At 38.9% G+C, this 17,712-nt stretch overlaps 1 protein-coding gene across 1 annotated transcript in view; it reads right to left on the reverse strand.

Annotated features, from left to right (window-relative positions):
- Nucleotides 1-13,181, reverse strand: part of znf326 (zinc finger protein 326) — a 28,932-nt gene extending 15,751 nt beyond the window's left edge. The window contains exons 1-4 of the mRNA XM_048539128.2: nucleotides 12,940-13,181; nucleotides 7,395-7,460; nucleotides 4,174-4,258; nucleotides 1,246-1,693 (exon numbers count right to left, since the gene is read on the reverse strand). Of these exons, the coding sequence (XP_048395085.1) occupies nucleotides 1,246-1,693; nucleotides 4,174-4,258; nucleotides 7,395-7,460; nucleotides 12,940-13,051 (711 nt within the window). The 5' untranslated portion in view covers nucleotides 13,052-13,181. The remainder of the gene's footprint in view (nucleotides 1-1,245; nucleotides 1,694-4,173; nucleotides 4,259-7,394; nucleotides 7,461-12,939) is intronic.
- Nucleotides 13,182-17,712: the final 4,531 nt, after the last annotated feature.

Raw genomic sequence — 17,712 nt, forward strand, 5'->3', positions numbered from 1 at the left:
ACCATGCACAAGCCAAAATGTTCATGTCAATTTGAATCTGCACAAGTCAATAGATATTCAAGGCATATATATTGCACACAATTCTCAGGGGAATCTAAATACAGCACACAGTTAACTGTTCTTGGAGCTGTTTTCATGTTGTCGTTCAATCGGTTGTGTCATGTAGAAAATTGTTGCAAAATCCAATTTACTTTCAGATACAAGTGAATATAAAATGTAAAGGTACCCAAGTTGCGGGAAAAAGACTGTCAAATTGGAAATGTAAGGATTAGTTTAAAATAATTGAATGCCTTCCATTGTCACTTATCATGATTATGGGCCTTATCCTCTCCTGATCAGAGAATCATTTCGCACATCCATCAATCTAATATTTTTTTCAAAGATACAAGTGGAATATTCAGTTAAATTGGTTACTATAAATTAAAGCATGTGCTCATTGCGTGCATGAAAAATAAGTTTAACATTTCCTAAAGAGTTTAGTTAAGCAGTAGTTTGCAGCACAACTGCAGCAATTCTGCTTCAGGATTCAGATCAGAGGGTAAATATTCAAAGAAAAAAGGTGGATATGGAAACATCAGATGGCTTAATCTGATTCAAAATAATCTCATGCAAACCAGGCTTGGTGTTAAAGTAAAATGAAACTGTACATTTCAGTGAACTCCGACATTTAGCAATTAAGAATTGTGCTGAATCCAGCACAATTTCCAAAGCTACCTGATCATGGTGAATGGATGCAAGAACCATAAATATCCACAAGGTCCACATGCAAACATACCTTTCATTCCTCCACAAAAGTGCTGGTGAATTGGCAGAATATCATTCCGACTGCCTCAAAATGAAAGCTAATGAAGCAATATTTTTTAAGACTTTAACAGAGAAGTTTGGGAGGAAATAAGAGTTCAATGTTTTCTTTTCAAACCTTGAGAATCCCAAGAGTCGAAATTATGTTCCAAACTTCAAAAATTTGAGGGGTTTCAGAAAGGAAAAAAGATTTTTATTCCAAGATTTTTAAATCAAAATTACCTTAAAGTTTTAATACAGGACCCAATTCATAGGAGCTACAGTCAAAAATTTTCAACTCATTTTAAAAACAACTGATTAACTATACTACCAATCAACTGTTCAGCGCATGTGAAAAATATTTTCTCTCACTAGCAAAATAATGCTAGTTACCAGAAAAAGTTAATTTTGTATCCTTCATAAAAAGGTGGCAAGGGAATAGAATCTCAAAGATTCTGTACTTACTTCTCTGCCTCGACCTCTGCCTCCTCCTTGTCCTCCCAGAATCGAAAGGGATCCTCCTCCATACTCGTTGCCAGAATAAGCAAGCATTCCCCTCCCCCGAGAGCCTACAGTTGAAGGCTTCGTAAGGAGTGAAGAAAAGCTGCTGTAGGAAGAGTAACTTCCTCTTCCTGTTCCTGTTTCCGAATCAGCCCACACCCTAGGCATTGAACTTGAATGTGTGTAGGTGTCATCCCAGTTAGACCTGCCATTATCATATAACCGGCTCTGGCTTCTACCTTCATAGGGGTCAAGGTATTGATCACCGAAATTCCTGTAGGAGCTCTCGGATCGATCAGGATAGCTATCCCCAAAGCGACTTCGTCCTGGTTCATGTAAATCGTAGCCAGATCTATACAGATCACGGCCATCCAGAGCAGACCTGGAGTCATGCGACTCATAAGGTCCAAACCTGGAAAAATTGCACAGTAAGGAAACCGGTAAAGTTACCAGTGAAATACAATAAAAACCAGAACAAAACACTGTTTTTACCTGCTAAAAAGGGTTCAAATATTCATTCCCTTTTTCGTAGGTATATATTTTTGTTGACGTTTGTATAAATTATATACAGTATTAAAATATTGTTAAATGTGCTATGAAAATAAGTTTTCAAACTCAAAAGATTGTATTTTATAATGATTTTAAAGGAGACTTACAGAATTAAAAAGACATGCTGATCAGATCTAAGATTTCCAACAACTGTTACATAACATTTTTCCTGCATTAAGTACAAGTTATTTTTGCATTTAAACCATTAGTCCATGGACATTTACTGCAGTATTATATGTGAACCACTTAACAGAAGTTGTTACTTTCCTATTTTTTTTTGAAAGAGAGCATGAAAACTTATTTACAGTAATAAATTAAAGCATTTCACTTAAATGTTAAACCTACCTAGAACATGAAAGCATATTCATAGCCAGCAATCATAAGCAAGTAACCTTTAGAATTCTGTTTGAATTCTTTAAAGAACTAATTTTATTAACAATTTAATGTAAAGTCACATCTTTGAACAAGTGTCCAGAGCACTAGTTTATGCAATAGTTATGCTAATCCAATTAGATTTCATATTGACTGCTATTTAATGTGGAGTTTCCCAAAAGCTTTGCTTTTGAGCAGGATTATCATCGGTATAGTTTTTGTAGTCTCTGAAATCATCAAGACGCTTATCTGCAGTGGATATATTGACATATCTTTCAAGAATTACAATGCCAGACATTTCAGATCAGATCTGTTGCATTTCAGCTGATCGAGGCTGTACTCTTTGCAACTTTAGTGCAGATACAGTACATTTTGGATGATCAGAGGCACACTCATGTAGTGAGAAGCCTACTTCAACTCTGGTTTCACACCAACTTGAATTATAAAGTTCATATGTTTATAAAAAGTGTTCTTCTGAATTAGGATAAGATGCCATTTATGCCATTAATAGCAAAGCTTAAAAATTGTTTCACATATAAGCGTACACAATGATCACATAGAACCTACACAAACTACAAATACTACTGGCTATAGTAGCCTGCTAGCACTGACAACGCAACATGGGGACAGGTACGGTGTATTAAATTTTCCAGTCAGCCTGAAGTGCCCTGAGACAGCCTTAAAAAGAGTATCGGGTAATACGTCCATTTTCAAATTTTCTAACAGGGCCATTCATTCACGGGATGTGGACCTTTGGACAAGTTCAGGCTTAATTTTCCACCGCAAATGCTCATAAGGTGGCCTTCTTGAAATACCACTAAGTCTGTACGGTAAATACACATCCAGTAAAAATGAAAAATGGAACTACAGCTCCAAGTGGAAGTTGAGACACTTGGGGTGGGGGGAGTTTTTTAATCTGTGTTTTATTTTCCCAGGTTAAAAATGTGCTGTGGCTTTGTACCAAATGGGAACATTGTTTAAAAAACACCAGCTGAATTTTTACTTATTATGCAAATATCCATCAGGAAACAACTGCATTGTTTGAGATGTGTTCAAAACTAGTCATTTCAGTGTGCTTCTAACACCTCAGTGCTTAAGCATTTTGAATTTCCACCTCCCATTAAGCATCATGTAAATTGAATGAGAGAAACTTTCAGATGGTCTTTTAATTTTCCCATCCAAAGTTTTTTTTGTAGTTTTTGTGCTCATTCGGTGAGAAACATGAATGTTAAGAAATGGAAAGCTTTTTCAATAATCTGATATTAGTGACACTTATTCAAAAAACCCGCAGCAAAAAGGATTTACCTTCTTTAAAAAGGAAGCATTTAACATCTCAGCATACTCAGAACTGCTACCATATTAATGCTAGCCAAGGGAAATAAGCATTTTCTGAAAATAATCCATTGTGTCTGTAAACATTATATAATTTCTCTTAACTACCTGCAAACATTTTCTCATTTGCAGGTCTGCACAATTTAGATACCTTGTAATTTATTATAATTGTTAAGCTTCCCTCTCAGCATTACCTACCAATATTGTTGTATTTCACTCTACACATACAATACCCTTCCACTTTAAAACATATTTTGTTAACGATAGGTTTGGTGACCAATGACCTGTTTCTGATGTAATTTAAATCAAATGAAAGCAATCATTCTGAAGTCCAATAAGTTGGTGAAATAATTAAATCATGCTCATTTATTTTAGACTAAAATGTCAAAAGTCTAATTAGCAGTTTCTAATGGTACTAATAAATTGCTGTGAAATAGAGCAATCCAACATAATCTGTCCTGGAAATGAAATAATTCTGCCTTGTTATTAATTTTTCCATCCTAGCTAGTCAACACAAGCTTAGCTGAGCTGCAACACTGAAGTCTGTAATTAGTTCAATACATTTTTATCTTTGAATTAAAAATGTGCAGCATGACTCTAAAGACAGCAGTAATACCTGATTAAGATTGCCTCACCTACCTCTCAGTCCTACTAGGGTAAGATTCCAGGAAAGATCTGGAGGTCCCATAAGAGCTGCGTTCATAGTCACCACTCATCCCCATACCTTTAATTAAAACAAAAGTTAATATTTTCAGTTGAGAGCTCATTAAGTACTTCCATTTAACAGCTGACAAAGTATTTAACAGCCATCAATCATTTGTGGCAAACTGAAAGGGTTGAGTTGGCAGTGTTTTAAAAAGGGAGACAGAAATTAAACTAAATACATCCAAGACTTGACAGAGCCAGAAGTCAGGAACAGTTCTCATCTTTACTGATTTTGTAATAATTCAGTTCATTCAGTTTAAATCCCATCTTGCTCAGACTGAAGATATGTGCAGAACAAGCCATGACCCCAGATTCAAAATTTGTTCTTCACCAAACTGGTTGGAGCACTGCTGCCAATGTGGGAAGTTCCCGTAGCCCTTAATTCCTTGAGAGATCAAGAATTTATCAATCTCCGCCTTGAAGACATTTAACGTCCTGGCCTCCAGTGCGCTCCGTGGCAATGAACTCCACAGGCCCACCACACTCTGGCTGAAATGTCTTCTCATTTCTGTTTTAAATTTACCCCCTCTAATTCTAAGGCTCTGCCCACAGGTCTGCTTGTGAAGAGCAGGCAAGTGAGAAAAGAATCTGTTATGTCACCTAACTTTCACTCTCAGGAATTCATCCACTACCACCCCAACCTTACTAGCAGCTTTTTGCCATATTCCTGATAATAGCAAAATGCATACAGAACTTCCCTATCTTGAAAAAGCATGAGAATTAACTACATAGCAAGTAGTAGTATTTTAGATATTTAAAGTTTAACTGCTCAAGTGTAACAAAATTCACACACATGAACCCAATATAAATGCAGAATTCCAAAGATCTTCTTGTTAGAATAAAATAATCCTGAGTGGCTCAATTCTTATTAGCCTAACAGAGCAAGATCTTTTTCAATGAATTCAACCTACAATTTAGCGAAGAATTCTAAGAATTGCATAGACAAATACCAAAAAATATATATCTTACTAAATTTAAAGAGGTACAGGTAATATCTGGACAAATGAATACACAAGATTATATTAAAATTATTTTTAAAAACTATTTCATGGGTTATGGAGGATGCCCATTGCTAATCACCCTGAACAGCTGTCATTGATTTACATAACAGAACCAATAGTTTGCAAAATATGAATATCATTATGAGCAGGAATTAAAACCAGCATTGCACTCGTCACTAATATCTTGAAAAATGTGTTTTTCAAAAGCAGACTAGTATGCAAAATAGCTAATGAAACCAATCTTTCCAAAGCATCTGTCTGACTTATTGAGAATCTCTAGCACATATTTTTCGATTTTATTTCAAGCGTTCAGCATCTGCACGTATTTGGTTTTACCCAATTGCTCTGTTGTCTCAAACCAAGGTGATCCTAATTTCTTGGATCACAGCTCAATTTTCTATAGACATCTTTGTTGCCCCAACAACCCAGTTGAGTCATGCATAGTATTCACTTAATGAATATATTTCTTCAGTCACGCTTATTGCAACTGAAACTTGTCTTGGCGTCAATATCGTCCATGGTGATAACTTTCCAAAATCTGCAAAACCCTGAAGCAATAAGAACAAGATCTTTTGATTTTATCAAAAATTTACCCGTTCAAGCAGTTGCAAATAATTGTACTCAACTGATTTAATCAAAAATTACTGCTTAAGATATTCATTTCAGGAAATTCATTTACTGCTAAGGAGGGAGTCAGGGATTTACAGATACACATCTTCCAATTGAAAAACATATAGTAATTAAGGCAGAGACTCCTGCAGTCTGAATATAAAGAATCAATGCTTCAGGACAAACTTCAAAGTTTCACATCTTCACAAGATATGATAATCATGAAGAATCCTAGGGAGATTAAGATATTAAATTCATTTTTCAGCCATCTGCTACAAGATGTGCTCAAACTTGAGCTGATATTTGACTGTGCTGTACACTTGGATCAGATTTTTCACTACTTAAATGTTGCCTGCAAAACCATCCGCAATGAGACATTTTGAATGCAGCTGCCAGCTAAAACTTATTGCTTTCCTTGCCTTTTCAATCTTGTGTTTAATTTGCATTTCCATTAATACTATTATAAATTCATTGTTTTTTTTGAGAAAGCCAAATTTTATTTCAACCAAAAATTGTTCAGTTTGCCTTTCACAATTTTCCATAATCAACTTGGTAAAGAAGGTTATTCTCTGAATGGTGATGCATACAAATTTGAATGTTTTGTGACTTCAATCATACCATTCAGATCAGATTTTGCAATAAATTCACTAATCATGACATTTAACTAATCTTGTAAACTGCAAGCAAAATAAAACAGAAAAGCACCTCAGCCATCATCATGCAACACATCACAGAAACTATGGTACAGGGTTCAATTTATTTGGCTTCATTAACACTATTCCACAATCAACCACATTAGCAGATTTTCCACTGAGCTGTTTTAATGCTAACTGATATTATATCAACAGTGCAATTTTGAAATTGCTTTGTAGCGCAAACTGCTAATGTATCTTGATCTTCAGCACATTAAAAAAAATCTTGCACAGATATGCAAACTCTGTTTGACAAGATACAGCTACCAACATTCATAAACAAAAAGAAAACTACTTAGAGTTCTCACCTTGAAATTACTTGTCTCGAGTGGTTTACAAATCTTTGAAGCTCTGGCATGAAGGTTATTTTACAAGCATGTCAAGAATGAGCAACAATTCTGGCATTTGAAAGGCCACTTTCCATATGCACACATCTCAAATAGAAAATGCTAAATTTAACAGAAACCTACAGAAATAAAATTACCCAAGTCTCTGCTTTACTTGGTAAAATATTACAAAACAGACTGAAACAGTGTAGTTTTACTTATGGTTTGTAGGGTCTTAAATGATGGTAAAATGCCATCAGTAGAGACTGGGGTGCAAGCAATATACTTCCTGAAGCATATGGCATAATAAATACATATTTAGGTAAGTAGCCTCAAATGCTAATAACACACATCATACAGAGTTACAAATTGTAGATTCTCAGCATCATCTTTTCATAAACAATAAACATTAGCCGCATGTTGCATCACTCAAAATAGAAGTGACAAATGAAAGTGACTGTAGAAAGCAAACTGTTTTCTAGGTCTGTGGTACTTCAATTTGTGTTGTCCAGCCATTCAGATCCTACCTGATTTCCAGTTATCCCTGGTGCTCCAACTGCTGTTGCTGCCACTGTTCATCCATTCCGATCCACCTGCGCAGCATAAAAAAAATTCACTATAGCCAAATCACAGATAAACAACGAGATCCCTATACGTCAAGACGCTTGCAGCATTGCCTAAGTGTTTTCTAACTAAATGCTCTTGGGTGGGCCCAATTTTCTGATTATTGTACATGCTGAAACTGTTAATGAGTTTTTCGTAATGTTAACTTCATGCTGACCATCTGCTAAACTAATAATTGCTGTTGCTATGACTAGTTACTGACACAACCGGTTATGATGAGTCGCTGCTATGCCGTTGCCTTTCAGAAACACATACTTTCGTATGTTCCCAATAAATATATTATGGGAAAACTATAGTGCACCAGGTAATCAAAACAATTGGATTGTCTCTGACCTAAAGTCGATCATTTTAATATGCAACCGCAAAGTAGGAGCACAAATATACAGAACTTAAAGTGGAACAATTGGCTTTACCTGTTCTATTTCCAGGTAATTTAAATGAAATTACATAATGCAACCCTGACATATAAGAAGCTGAACAAAAGCACGATTGCCAATGGTTGCTAGATGGAGCCTTACTGCTACTCCAAAGACATTCAGAATTGTGTTTTGATTCTGAATGGTAAACATGACTACACAGCGCATGAAAATAGATTGGCAGACACTGAAAGAACTAAAATGTTGAAGAGATAACAACATGTTGAGCTGAATGAACACAGCAGGCCAGGCAGCATCAGAGGAGCAGGAAAGCTGGCTTTTCAGGTCTGGACCCTTCTTCAGGAATGGGGAAATTTCTGAAGAAGGGTCCAGATCCAAAACGTCAGCTTTCCTGCTCCTTTGGCGCTGCTTGGCCTGCTGTGTTCATCCAGCTCTACACCTTGTTATCTCAGATTCTCCAGCATCGACAGTTCCTACTACCTCTAAAATGTTAGAGACTTGCATTTATGAAAAGCATATTTCACAATTACCAAATATCAATAAATTAAGAGCTTTTTTGAAATCTAGTTACTGTTGTGAGGTATGGGACGTAAGACCAGAATTTCAAACTCAACATTAGTCATAGTTTTCTGGGCATCTGTGATCCACGTGATCCTAAATGCTTCTGAGCGTTGAAAAACCTATAGAAACCACTTCAAAGCACTGCAGAAGTACCACCAGTGATGCCTTCACATATATTTCCAAATCTCACGGCAAGAAAAATGTCCAAGAGCAGCATCCTCTCCCAGGCCAACTTGCCCGGCATTGAGACACTAATTAGTCAGAACCAGTAACACTTTGCAGGGCAAATCACTCATATGCCTGATACACTCCCAGGACAACTGCTCTGCTTTAACTCAAATTGCAATGGGAGACTCTAGGCAGAACAACTTTAGAGATGTTCCTGCTAAGGAACGAAAAGATCAAACTTAGCCATTGACCCCTATTAAAATCTTAATGCCAATCTCCAAGATGCTCGAAGATTTAGGCAACAAACTGATATGCCACATTCAGCTTTAATTTAATTCATTTAGAAGGTGAGAAAAGGCACTGCAATTTCATTGGGGTATTTTTATGCTTACAATGATTTCCACTGATCCAGATGCTCATTAAGTTTTTAAATTCAGATATCTTTATTTACAAAGGAAACCCTAGTTAAAACCCCCTCCTAGTCTCAGGCTGTTAGCCACCTACATTTTCATTCTACGTTTAACATTCCAAGGTGCTTAACAGAACCAAAGCCATTTAAGGGAGATTTTGCCACAGGTGATCAAATGGTTCGAATACTTACAGACAGAATTTAAATGTTCATGGCCAAAGCAGCACATGAATGCCAAAGCTGGAATGATGAAAATCAGAAGTTAATACCAATATTTGAACAGCAGCAACAGACCACCATACTGTGGCGACTGATGAACAAGGTTTGGTGACAGGATTGACAGTTTTTAAAGAGTTCACTTTAATGGGCGGTGGAAGAAGGCAGGAATGAAGTTATCAAATTAAGAGTTAATACAAAGATAGAAAAGGCTTTCAGCAAAGAACTGAGGCAGTTAAACAAAGGAGAGTTAGTGGACACGATCCATTGAATTTCTGGAAGATCTGACAGTGTGTCTCACAGGTGGCTAAATAAGAGTCCATAATGTTAGGGGCGAGGCATAGCATGGACAGAGGATTGGCTGATTGGCAGAAAGCAGGGAGTAGAGATAAAGAGGTCATTTTAATGATGGCAGTTGTTGACTTGTGGAGTTCTGTAGTGTTGGGACCATAAGCAGCAGCGATCTGGACCAAGGAACGAAGGGCATTATTGCTAAGTTAGCAAATTACACAGATAGAGGGAAAAGATAGTGATGAGGAAGCAGGTGAAGCTGCTGAAGGGCTTGTAAAGAAGTGGTAGGTAATACAATGCAGAAGTGTGAGGTTATGCACTTGAGTAGGGAAAGAATGGAGTTGTAGACTATTTTCAAAATGGGGAAAGGCTTTGAAAATCTGAGGCAGAAAGGAACTTGGAAACCTGGTTCAGGATTTTCTTAAGGTTGAACACGCAGGTTCAGTTGGTAGTTAGGAAAGCAAATGTAATGTTAGCATTCATTTCAAGAGGGCTAAAATACAACAGAGATGTACTGCTGAGACTGTATAAAGGTTAGGTCAGACTGCATCTGAAAATGTGCAAGCTGTATTGGGCCCTGTAACTGAGTAAAGGCGTGCTTGCATTAGAGACATCCAAAGGATGTTTACAAGAATGATCCCGCAGATAAAGGGCTTGTCATATAAGCAGGTGAGAACTCTAGGTCTGTACTTGATGGTCTTTAGAAGAATGTCAGATTTCACTGAAGTGTACAGAACACAGAAGCCTGGATACAGTGCACAGAGAAGATACTTCCACTTGTAGAGAGACTAGGACCTAACTGCACGGCTGCTGTCTGAACAGCCATCCACCATCAAGGAATTTCTTCAGCTACAGGATGGTGAATCCGTGGAACTCATTGCTGCAGAAGGTTGTGGAGGCCAAGTCACTGAGCGTAATTAAGACAGATAGATATGTTCTTGAGGAGTAAGGGAATCAAGGGTTACAGGGAGAAGGAAAGAAAGTGTGGATGAGAAATAAATCAGGCGAAATTGATTGGCCAAATGGCCTAATTTTGCTCCTATATCTTAGTGTACCAATTTTAAGAAATACTCAGAAACGTATCAGTGAAATATCAAAGAATGCTGGAGAGACTCTGCAAGTCTAGAAGCATTTGTGAAGAGGGAAACAGAATTAACATTTCAAGTCTAGTATGATTGTTCTTCAGAACTGAAAGGGGAAAAAGATCGACCAAGAGGGCAGATAGAGTAGAGGCCCAGTGCAAAAGACAAAAGGGTGATTAATAAGAGCAGAAAGAAAACAAGAGATGCAAAACGGGTTGAAATTAAGATGTGAAAGGGAGAAACAAACAACAACAGAGGCTGGAGGAACTCAGCAGGTCTGGCAGGATCTGTGGACAGAAAATAGCATTTACATTTAGAGGTCAGCAACCCTTGTTCAGATCATGTGAATTGTTAACTCTTCTGTCCACGGGTACTGCCAAACCTGCTGAGTTTCTCCAGCAATTTGCTCCAGTTTTTCCTTGTTTCAGAACTCCAACACATACAGTTGTTTGTTTTCTGTGAAAGGGGGAAAATTGGTCCGCTCTGGGTGCAAAGTAAACAAGACACAAACATGGGTACTAGTGAAAAAAAAGTGGAGAACAGATGTATGTTGCCAGTTTATGAAGTTACTGGATTCAGTAACAGTAATGTGGAGATGAAGGCAGTAAAGTACTTAATTAGAAAATGAGGTGCTAACAGTCAAGAAATAACAGTGTGAACCTGGATGAACAAGCTTGCAGTGTGCTTCAATTCAACATTGTAGCAGCTGCAGGACAGAAGTGATAGCAAGATGGCTTTCTGAAATGGCAGACAACTGGGGTATCAGGGTAATTTCTACAGAGTGGAGCTGTTTGGCAAAGCCATCACCGAGTCTGTGTTTGGAATTGCCAAACTAAAGCAGACAGCATCACGAGTGGTGAACACAGCAGACTATACCAAAGATACATGTCAAACACTGGAAGAGTTACACCTTCTATGATTGCATAGGAAAGCAACATGACAGAGTGAGGAATCTTTGGGAATAACAGAAGTGTGGATCAGGATGTCACTGAGCAAACAGTCACACTGACATTTCTGTCCTGGGCCTGCTCCAATGAAGAACAGCACAAACTCGAGGAACCATACCTCGTTTTCTGCTTTGGCACTTTATATCCTAATGATGTCAATATTGTCTCAGATAACACAGTGTGAAGCTGGATGAACACAGCAGGCCAAGCAGCATTAGAGAAGCAGGAAAGTTTGATGTTTCAGGTCAGTACCCTTCTTCAGATTCTCCAGCATCTGCAGTTTCTACTATTTCTGGATCAATATTGAACTCAATAACTTCAGAAATTTACCACTTTGTCTGCTCTTCATTTTTATGTCCTGCACCCTCCAAGTAAAAGAAATCAAATGGGCCCAGACTAAAAAAAAAGTCTTGCACGTGGATCTGATTGGAGGCGACTGGCTTTTAAGATGTGGTTATTTTATAGGTTTGTTTCTGTAATCAGGCAACTTTTTTTAAATGAACTACATCCTAGAAAATTTAATACAATCCTGTACAACATTCAGAACTACTACATTTCAGCATTTTTAAAATTGCATGCCAGACGACAAAATTGTGTAACTATTCCAAACACTTGACATGGTTGTTGATTACTTTAAGACATTACATCTTTACGATCAAAGAGAGGATCTGAATGATCACAGTAACTGTGCTACGTGCAACAGGAACGGTGTATGAAATTTTAATCTGTTACATTTCGTACTTTATGACTCAACAAAAAGAAATTGAAAAACAAAATAATTAACACGCGTTAATTAAAAAAACACGTTAATTGTTTGCTATTTATAAGAAAGCCCGTGAGACAAAGAGCTGTATTCTCTTTGAGAGAGACTCGGAATAGTAGTAAATCTCAGAACTTGAGAAAACCCATAATATACAGAAATGCATAAAGTACGGATGATTAAAACGTTCAGGCGTGTAATGTAATTCTGGGCACCTGGGTCTAGAGTGTCCCCTTCATTCGAGGATTGTCTTTTTTGAGCATCAGCAGCGCGGGATCCGCCAACAGCTGAGTGTAAAATGGCTGCCAACAACTCTGGGGGAGGGAATGCGGTAGGCCCCGTAATACTGAAGCGCTCATGGACTGATGGGCGGTCTCGCTGCCCGGTCACCCCGAGCGTCCCTCTCTCCCCACATCGCCGCCATTTTAAACTCGGCGCCGGCCTGTACAACCGGCCACACCCCGACGTACACAGAGGGAGGGAAAGGAAGAATAGGGCACACCAGCTCCTTCGGCTATTGACGCCGAGACCCTTCTTCACCGGGGATGTCGATGAGGTTTTGTCAGGCCGAACTCCATCCCCAGTCCACAACAAAGTAGCGCTTGCCGTGTTCTCACGCCCACTTGCCGATTCCTACCTCTCAGATTCTCTGACTCAGTGGTGCCCCATCCCCGGCTCGATCCTCTCAGGCCATCCGTGTCGCTGACGCCCCAACTCCGGCTCGATCCTCTCAAACCGTCCATATCCATCCCGGCCGGTCCTTCTCGCCACCGCGGTGCCGCACGCTAAGCCTTCCCCCAACGTTAATAATGTCGCCGCCGGCGCCGCAGTGTCTCACATTAGGCGGTCCTTCCCGCCGCCGCGGTGCCTCACGCTAAGCCTTCCCCCCCCCCCCAACGTCAGTGCCTCACACTAACCGGTCCTCCTAGCCGCAGCTGGGCCTAATGCTAAGCTTCGCACCCTTTTTCCTTCTTCCGCGGGATTCAACCGTTTGGCCAATTAACATTTCTAATTTAACATATAAACAAATAATTTCTGATACTAGAAATCTGAGACAAAGTTTTCGAGAAACTCAGCAGGCTAGGCAGCATCTGTGGGGAGAAGGAAAGTAAAGATGCTAGTGAGTAAAGAAGTAGGAGGTCAGTGCCCAAGGGAAGCCGTTGATTTCTGAGACTACAAAGTATGGAGCTGAATGAACACAGCAGGCCCAGCAGCATCTCCTGAGATGCTGCTGGGCCTGCTGTGTTCATCCAGCCTCACATTTTATTATCTCAGGAGCACAGACTGTTTGAGTCAAGGGTGGGACGTATACGAGACAGTTTGCACGTGAACTGAATGGGACCAAAGAGAGACTTAGCAAGGGAACGCCAAAATTAGAGTCAGCAAAGGATTCAGAAGGCAAAAACAATAATTATAGACCAGTTAAGGTACGAGGGAGTTTGGTAAAGTTGGATGATATTTTAATGCTAAGAATATGGAAACAATGCAGATGAGTTGAAGGTTCAAATTAAAACATGAGGGTATGAGGCATTGTTGTCACTGAGACATTGTTGAGACAAGGCCGGATTGTTGGCAGCTGAATATTCCAGGGTATAGAGTATTCAGGTGTGACAGAAAGATGGTAAAAGAGGATTGGGTGTCATGGCATTGATCAAGGAAACAATTTCAGCAATAAGGAGACAATAAGGAAGAAGACTTCCAATCAAGCCACATGGGTAGAACTTTAAAAACCTAAAAAGAGCAATCACATTGATAGGAGTAGACAATGAGAACCCGAACAGTTCAAGAGAAATTGGAAACAGATTTGAAGGTATACTTCAGAGAAGTATACAGATAGGATAATGGTAGGGGATTTCAATGTTCCCAATATTAACTGGTGTAATCATTGTGTGAAAAGTTTAGAGGGAGTGGAATTCTTAACTTGCATCCAGGAGAGCTTTTAAGCCAGTATGTAGAAGCCACCACAGAAGATGGGATGGGGTCCTATTTTTACAGTGGGGGAGCATTTTGCGGACATCAATCATTACTACGTTAAATTCAAGATTGTTATAGAAAAGGGCAAGTGTGGCCCTGAAATCAAACATTTGAACTGGGGCAAGACCAATTTTAATAACACCTGGTCTGATTTGGCCAGACTGGACTGACAGCTGATACTTCTGGGTAAACCTGCGTCAGAGCAGTGGGATGCTTTCAAGAAGGAAATAGGAAGAGTTCAGAGTCAGCATATTCCAATAGAAACAAATGGTGCAACCAACAAATACTTGTGTCAGTGTTCACTAGTAAGAGGGGCGATATGTGTATAGAAATCAGGGAGAAGAAAGACTGTTATATTCTGGGAGAGATTAGTATAGACAGAATTAGACCCCACTTAGGGTACTGCAAGCAGATTTGGGCTTTATATCTTAGGAGAGACATTTTGGCCCTGGAGGGAGTTCAATGCATGTTTATGAAGAGTGATTACATGTATTCAACCTGTATTCTCTAAAATTTAGAAGGTCAAGCAGTAATGTAGATAAAGATAACCTATTTCCACTAGTTAAGGTCTAGGACCAGAGCAGAGTTTAAGAATTAGGACCAGATCATTCAGGACAGATGCTCGACATGCAAAGAATAGTGGAGGTTTGGAACCACTGTTCAGAAAATGATTGTCTGAAGAAGGGTCCAGACTCAAAACGTCAGCTTTCCTGCTCCTCTGATGCTGCCTGGCCTGCTGTGTTCGTCCAGCTCCACACCTTGTTATCTCAGACTGCAGCGTCAGCAGTTCCTACTGTCTCTGTGTAGATGAGGACAGTGCATTTGCCGTAGTCTACTTGGAGTTCAGCAAGGCTTTTGACATGGTTCTGCATGGGAGACTAATAGCAAAGAGCTCATGGGATCCAGGGAAATTTGTCAAATTGGATTTACCTGAGAGGCAAGAAGCACAGAGCTCTGGGTTGAAAAGTGTTTTGGAACTGGAAGCCTATGGGATTCCTCAGTGATCAGAGTTGGGCCCTCTGTATTTGTGGTATAAAAATAACTTAGGCTTGAATGTAGTGGGGGTTGATCAGTAAGTTTGCGGTTGATACAAAGATTGGTAGGGTGGTTCATCGTAAGGATAGCTTTAGATTGCAGGAGAATATAGATGGCTGCTCAAATGGCCTGACCAGTGGTAAATGGAATTCAATCCAGGTAAGTGTGAGGTAATGCACTTGGGTAGGACAAACAATGCCAACTCATGATGAACTGGGAAGCTGATGGTCTAGAAGTATGCAAGACGTTTGAACAAAAGTGCAGGCTGATGCAGCTTTCATGAAGAACCATTGAAAAGAAAAATGTCAACTACATCCTTTGTGGGAATGGAAAGATTACTTCTGTTGTTCCACACTTGAAAAGCTCATGGTATTCAGACAAATTCATCATGGTTATGTTAAAGGGAGAATATGTTTAACCAATGTATTGGAGTTCTTTGGGGAGTAACTTGTTATGGATAAACGGAAGCAGTGGATGCAACTTGAATTTCCGGGAAGCATTTGACATGGAACCGTGTCAAAATATATCTGTGGAAATATATGCACTGACAGGGATAGAAGATCGCCTGGCTGGCAGTAAACAGGAGATCAAAGCATATGTGGATGATTTTCTAATTGCAAAGATTTAACAAAAGATTTAACAAGTGACATGGCACTGTGATCAATGCTGGGCTCTCACCTTCTACAAATTATGAGTGATGTAAAGACTAAAGATGTGGTTATCAAGTTTCATAATGACACAAAAAAACTGGAATGGAAGTAAGTTGTGAAGAGAATATTGAATGGATAAACATCTAGAAAATAGGAATACAACTTGGAAAAATGTGGAATTATCCATGTTGGCGGGAAGAATTAAAAAAGCATTTTATCTAAATAGTGAGAGATTACAAAACTCAAATGTAGAGGGATCTGGGTGTCCTAGTGCATGAATTGCAAGTGTTTAATATACCAGTGAGTAATTAGGAAAGTTAATAGAATGTTTCTGATGATCGTGAAGGGAACTGAACACAAAAGGAAAGAGGACCTAGTTTCGGGCCTGGACCCTTCATCAGAAGAGTCTAGGCCCGAAACATCAGCTTTTGTGGTCCTAAGATGCTGCTTGGCCTGCTATGTTCATCTAGCTCTACACTTTGTTATGTCTAAAACTAAGGGTTGCTGATTTTAAAAAGAGACAAGGAGATTTTTTTTTCCTTCAAACAATTGTGGATTTTTGGAACATTCTTCCTGAAACCGTGGTGTAAGGAGAGTCTTTGAATACTTCTAAAAAGTACATATATTCTTGATAAACAAAAAAGTGAAAAGTTATTGAGGGTAGGCAGGAATATGGAGTAGTCGGCCGTGATTTTACTGAATAGCTGAGCAGACTTGAGTGGCTGACTGGTCTGCTCCTCCTGCCCCTAGTTAATTTGTTTGAATAAAAGCAATACACAAAGATATAGGTGATATGTTCTTATTTCCAGAGCCAGCAGAAGCAACTCATAACAGATGACCCCCCTGGCTACGGCATTCTGGGCAAAAGGCTGCCACTCTCCTAGCTTTTCCTAGCCCATCTACTGCCCCTCTGAGTCAAACATCATCTTTTGTAAACTCTTCTTGAGATTTCTTGAGAGCAACTTTTTGCTTTTTTCAGGGGCTACATTTTCACACTCACTAACTTGTTCATTTGGTGAGATGTTATCATCCAGGAACAGTACTCTGTGTATTTGTGTTGATATTTTGGGTATTTGGACTCACACAGAAGCAGAATTAGAAATATTCATTAATATCCTCAATAATTATCAATCTGTCATTAAACCTAAAGCCATATCATATAAGAATAACTTAATTTTGTGGACACCACAGTGCTTACATTGGCACTAGATAACAAGACATTAGTTTGCAATAAAAGTTTTTTTTCAAATAACTGATACATACTTCATAAAAAAGCATGTTAATTTGCAAGGAATGTATTACCTCAGTTACCTCAAATTTTCCTAGCTCCTAGTTAGCTGGATAGTCTTTTGTTGACAGGTTTAAAACTGTTTGCTCTGCTTGGCACTCTGTAACTAGGTGGAGGAAATTCAGGGGATATTTTACTAGCAACCCAATACTCCTGGCCAGATGTTGCCAAAGAAAGAAGAATGGAAAACTTGCAGTTACATTGTGGCCTTTAGTAATTCAGCATTTCACAGCCAATTAAGTAGTCTGGGAGTGTAGTCATTTTTGTAACGTAGAATATACAACAGTCAGTTTACAAACATCAAGGATTCATGAACTGCAATATAATAACAACAGATAATCCATTATATTCACTTTTGTTGCTTCTGCAGAGGCCATGGCCTACTGGTATTATTGCTGGACTGTTAATCCAGAGACCCAGAAAATGTGTTGGGATCCAGGTTCAAATCCCACAATGGCAGGTG

The sequence above is a fragment of the Stegostoma tigrinum genome, chromosome 8 (assembly GCF_030684315.1).
Source record: "Stegostoma tigrinum isolate sSteTig4 chromosome 8, sSteTig4.hap1, whole genome shotgun sequence".
NCBI classification, from domain to species: Eukaryota; Metazoa; Chordata; class Chondrichthyes; order Orectolobiformes; family Stegostomatidae; genus Stegostoma; species Stegostoma tigrinum.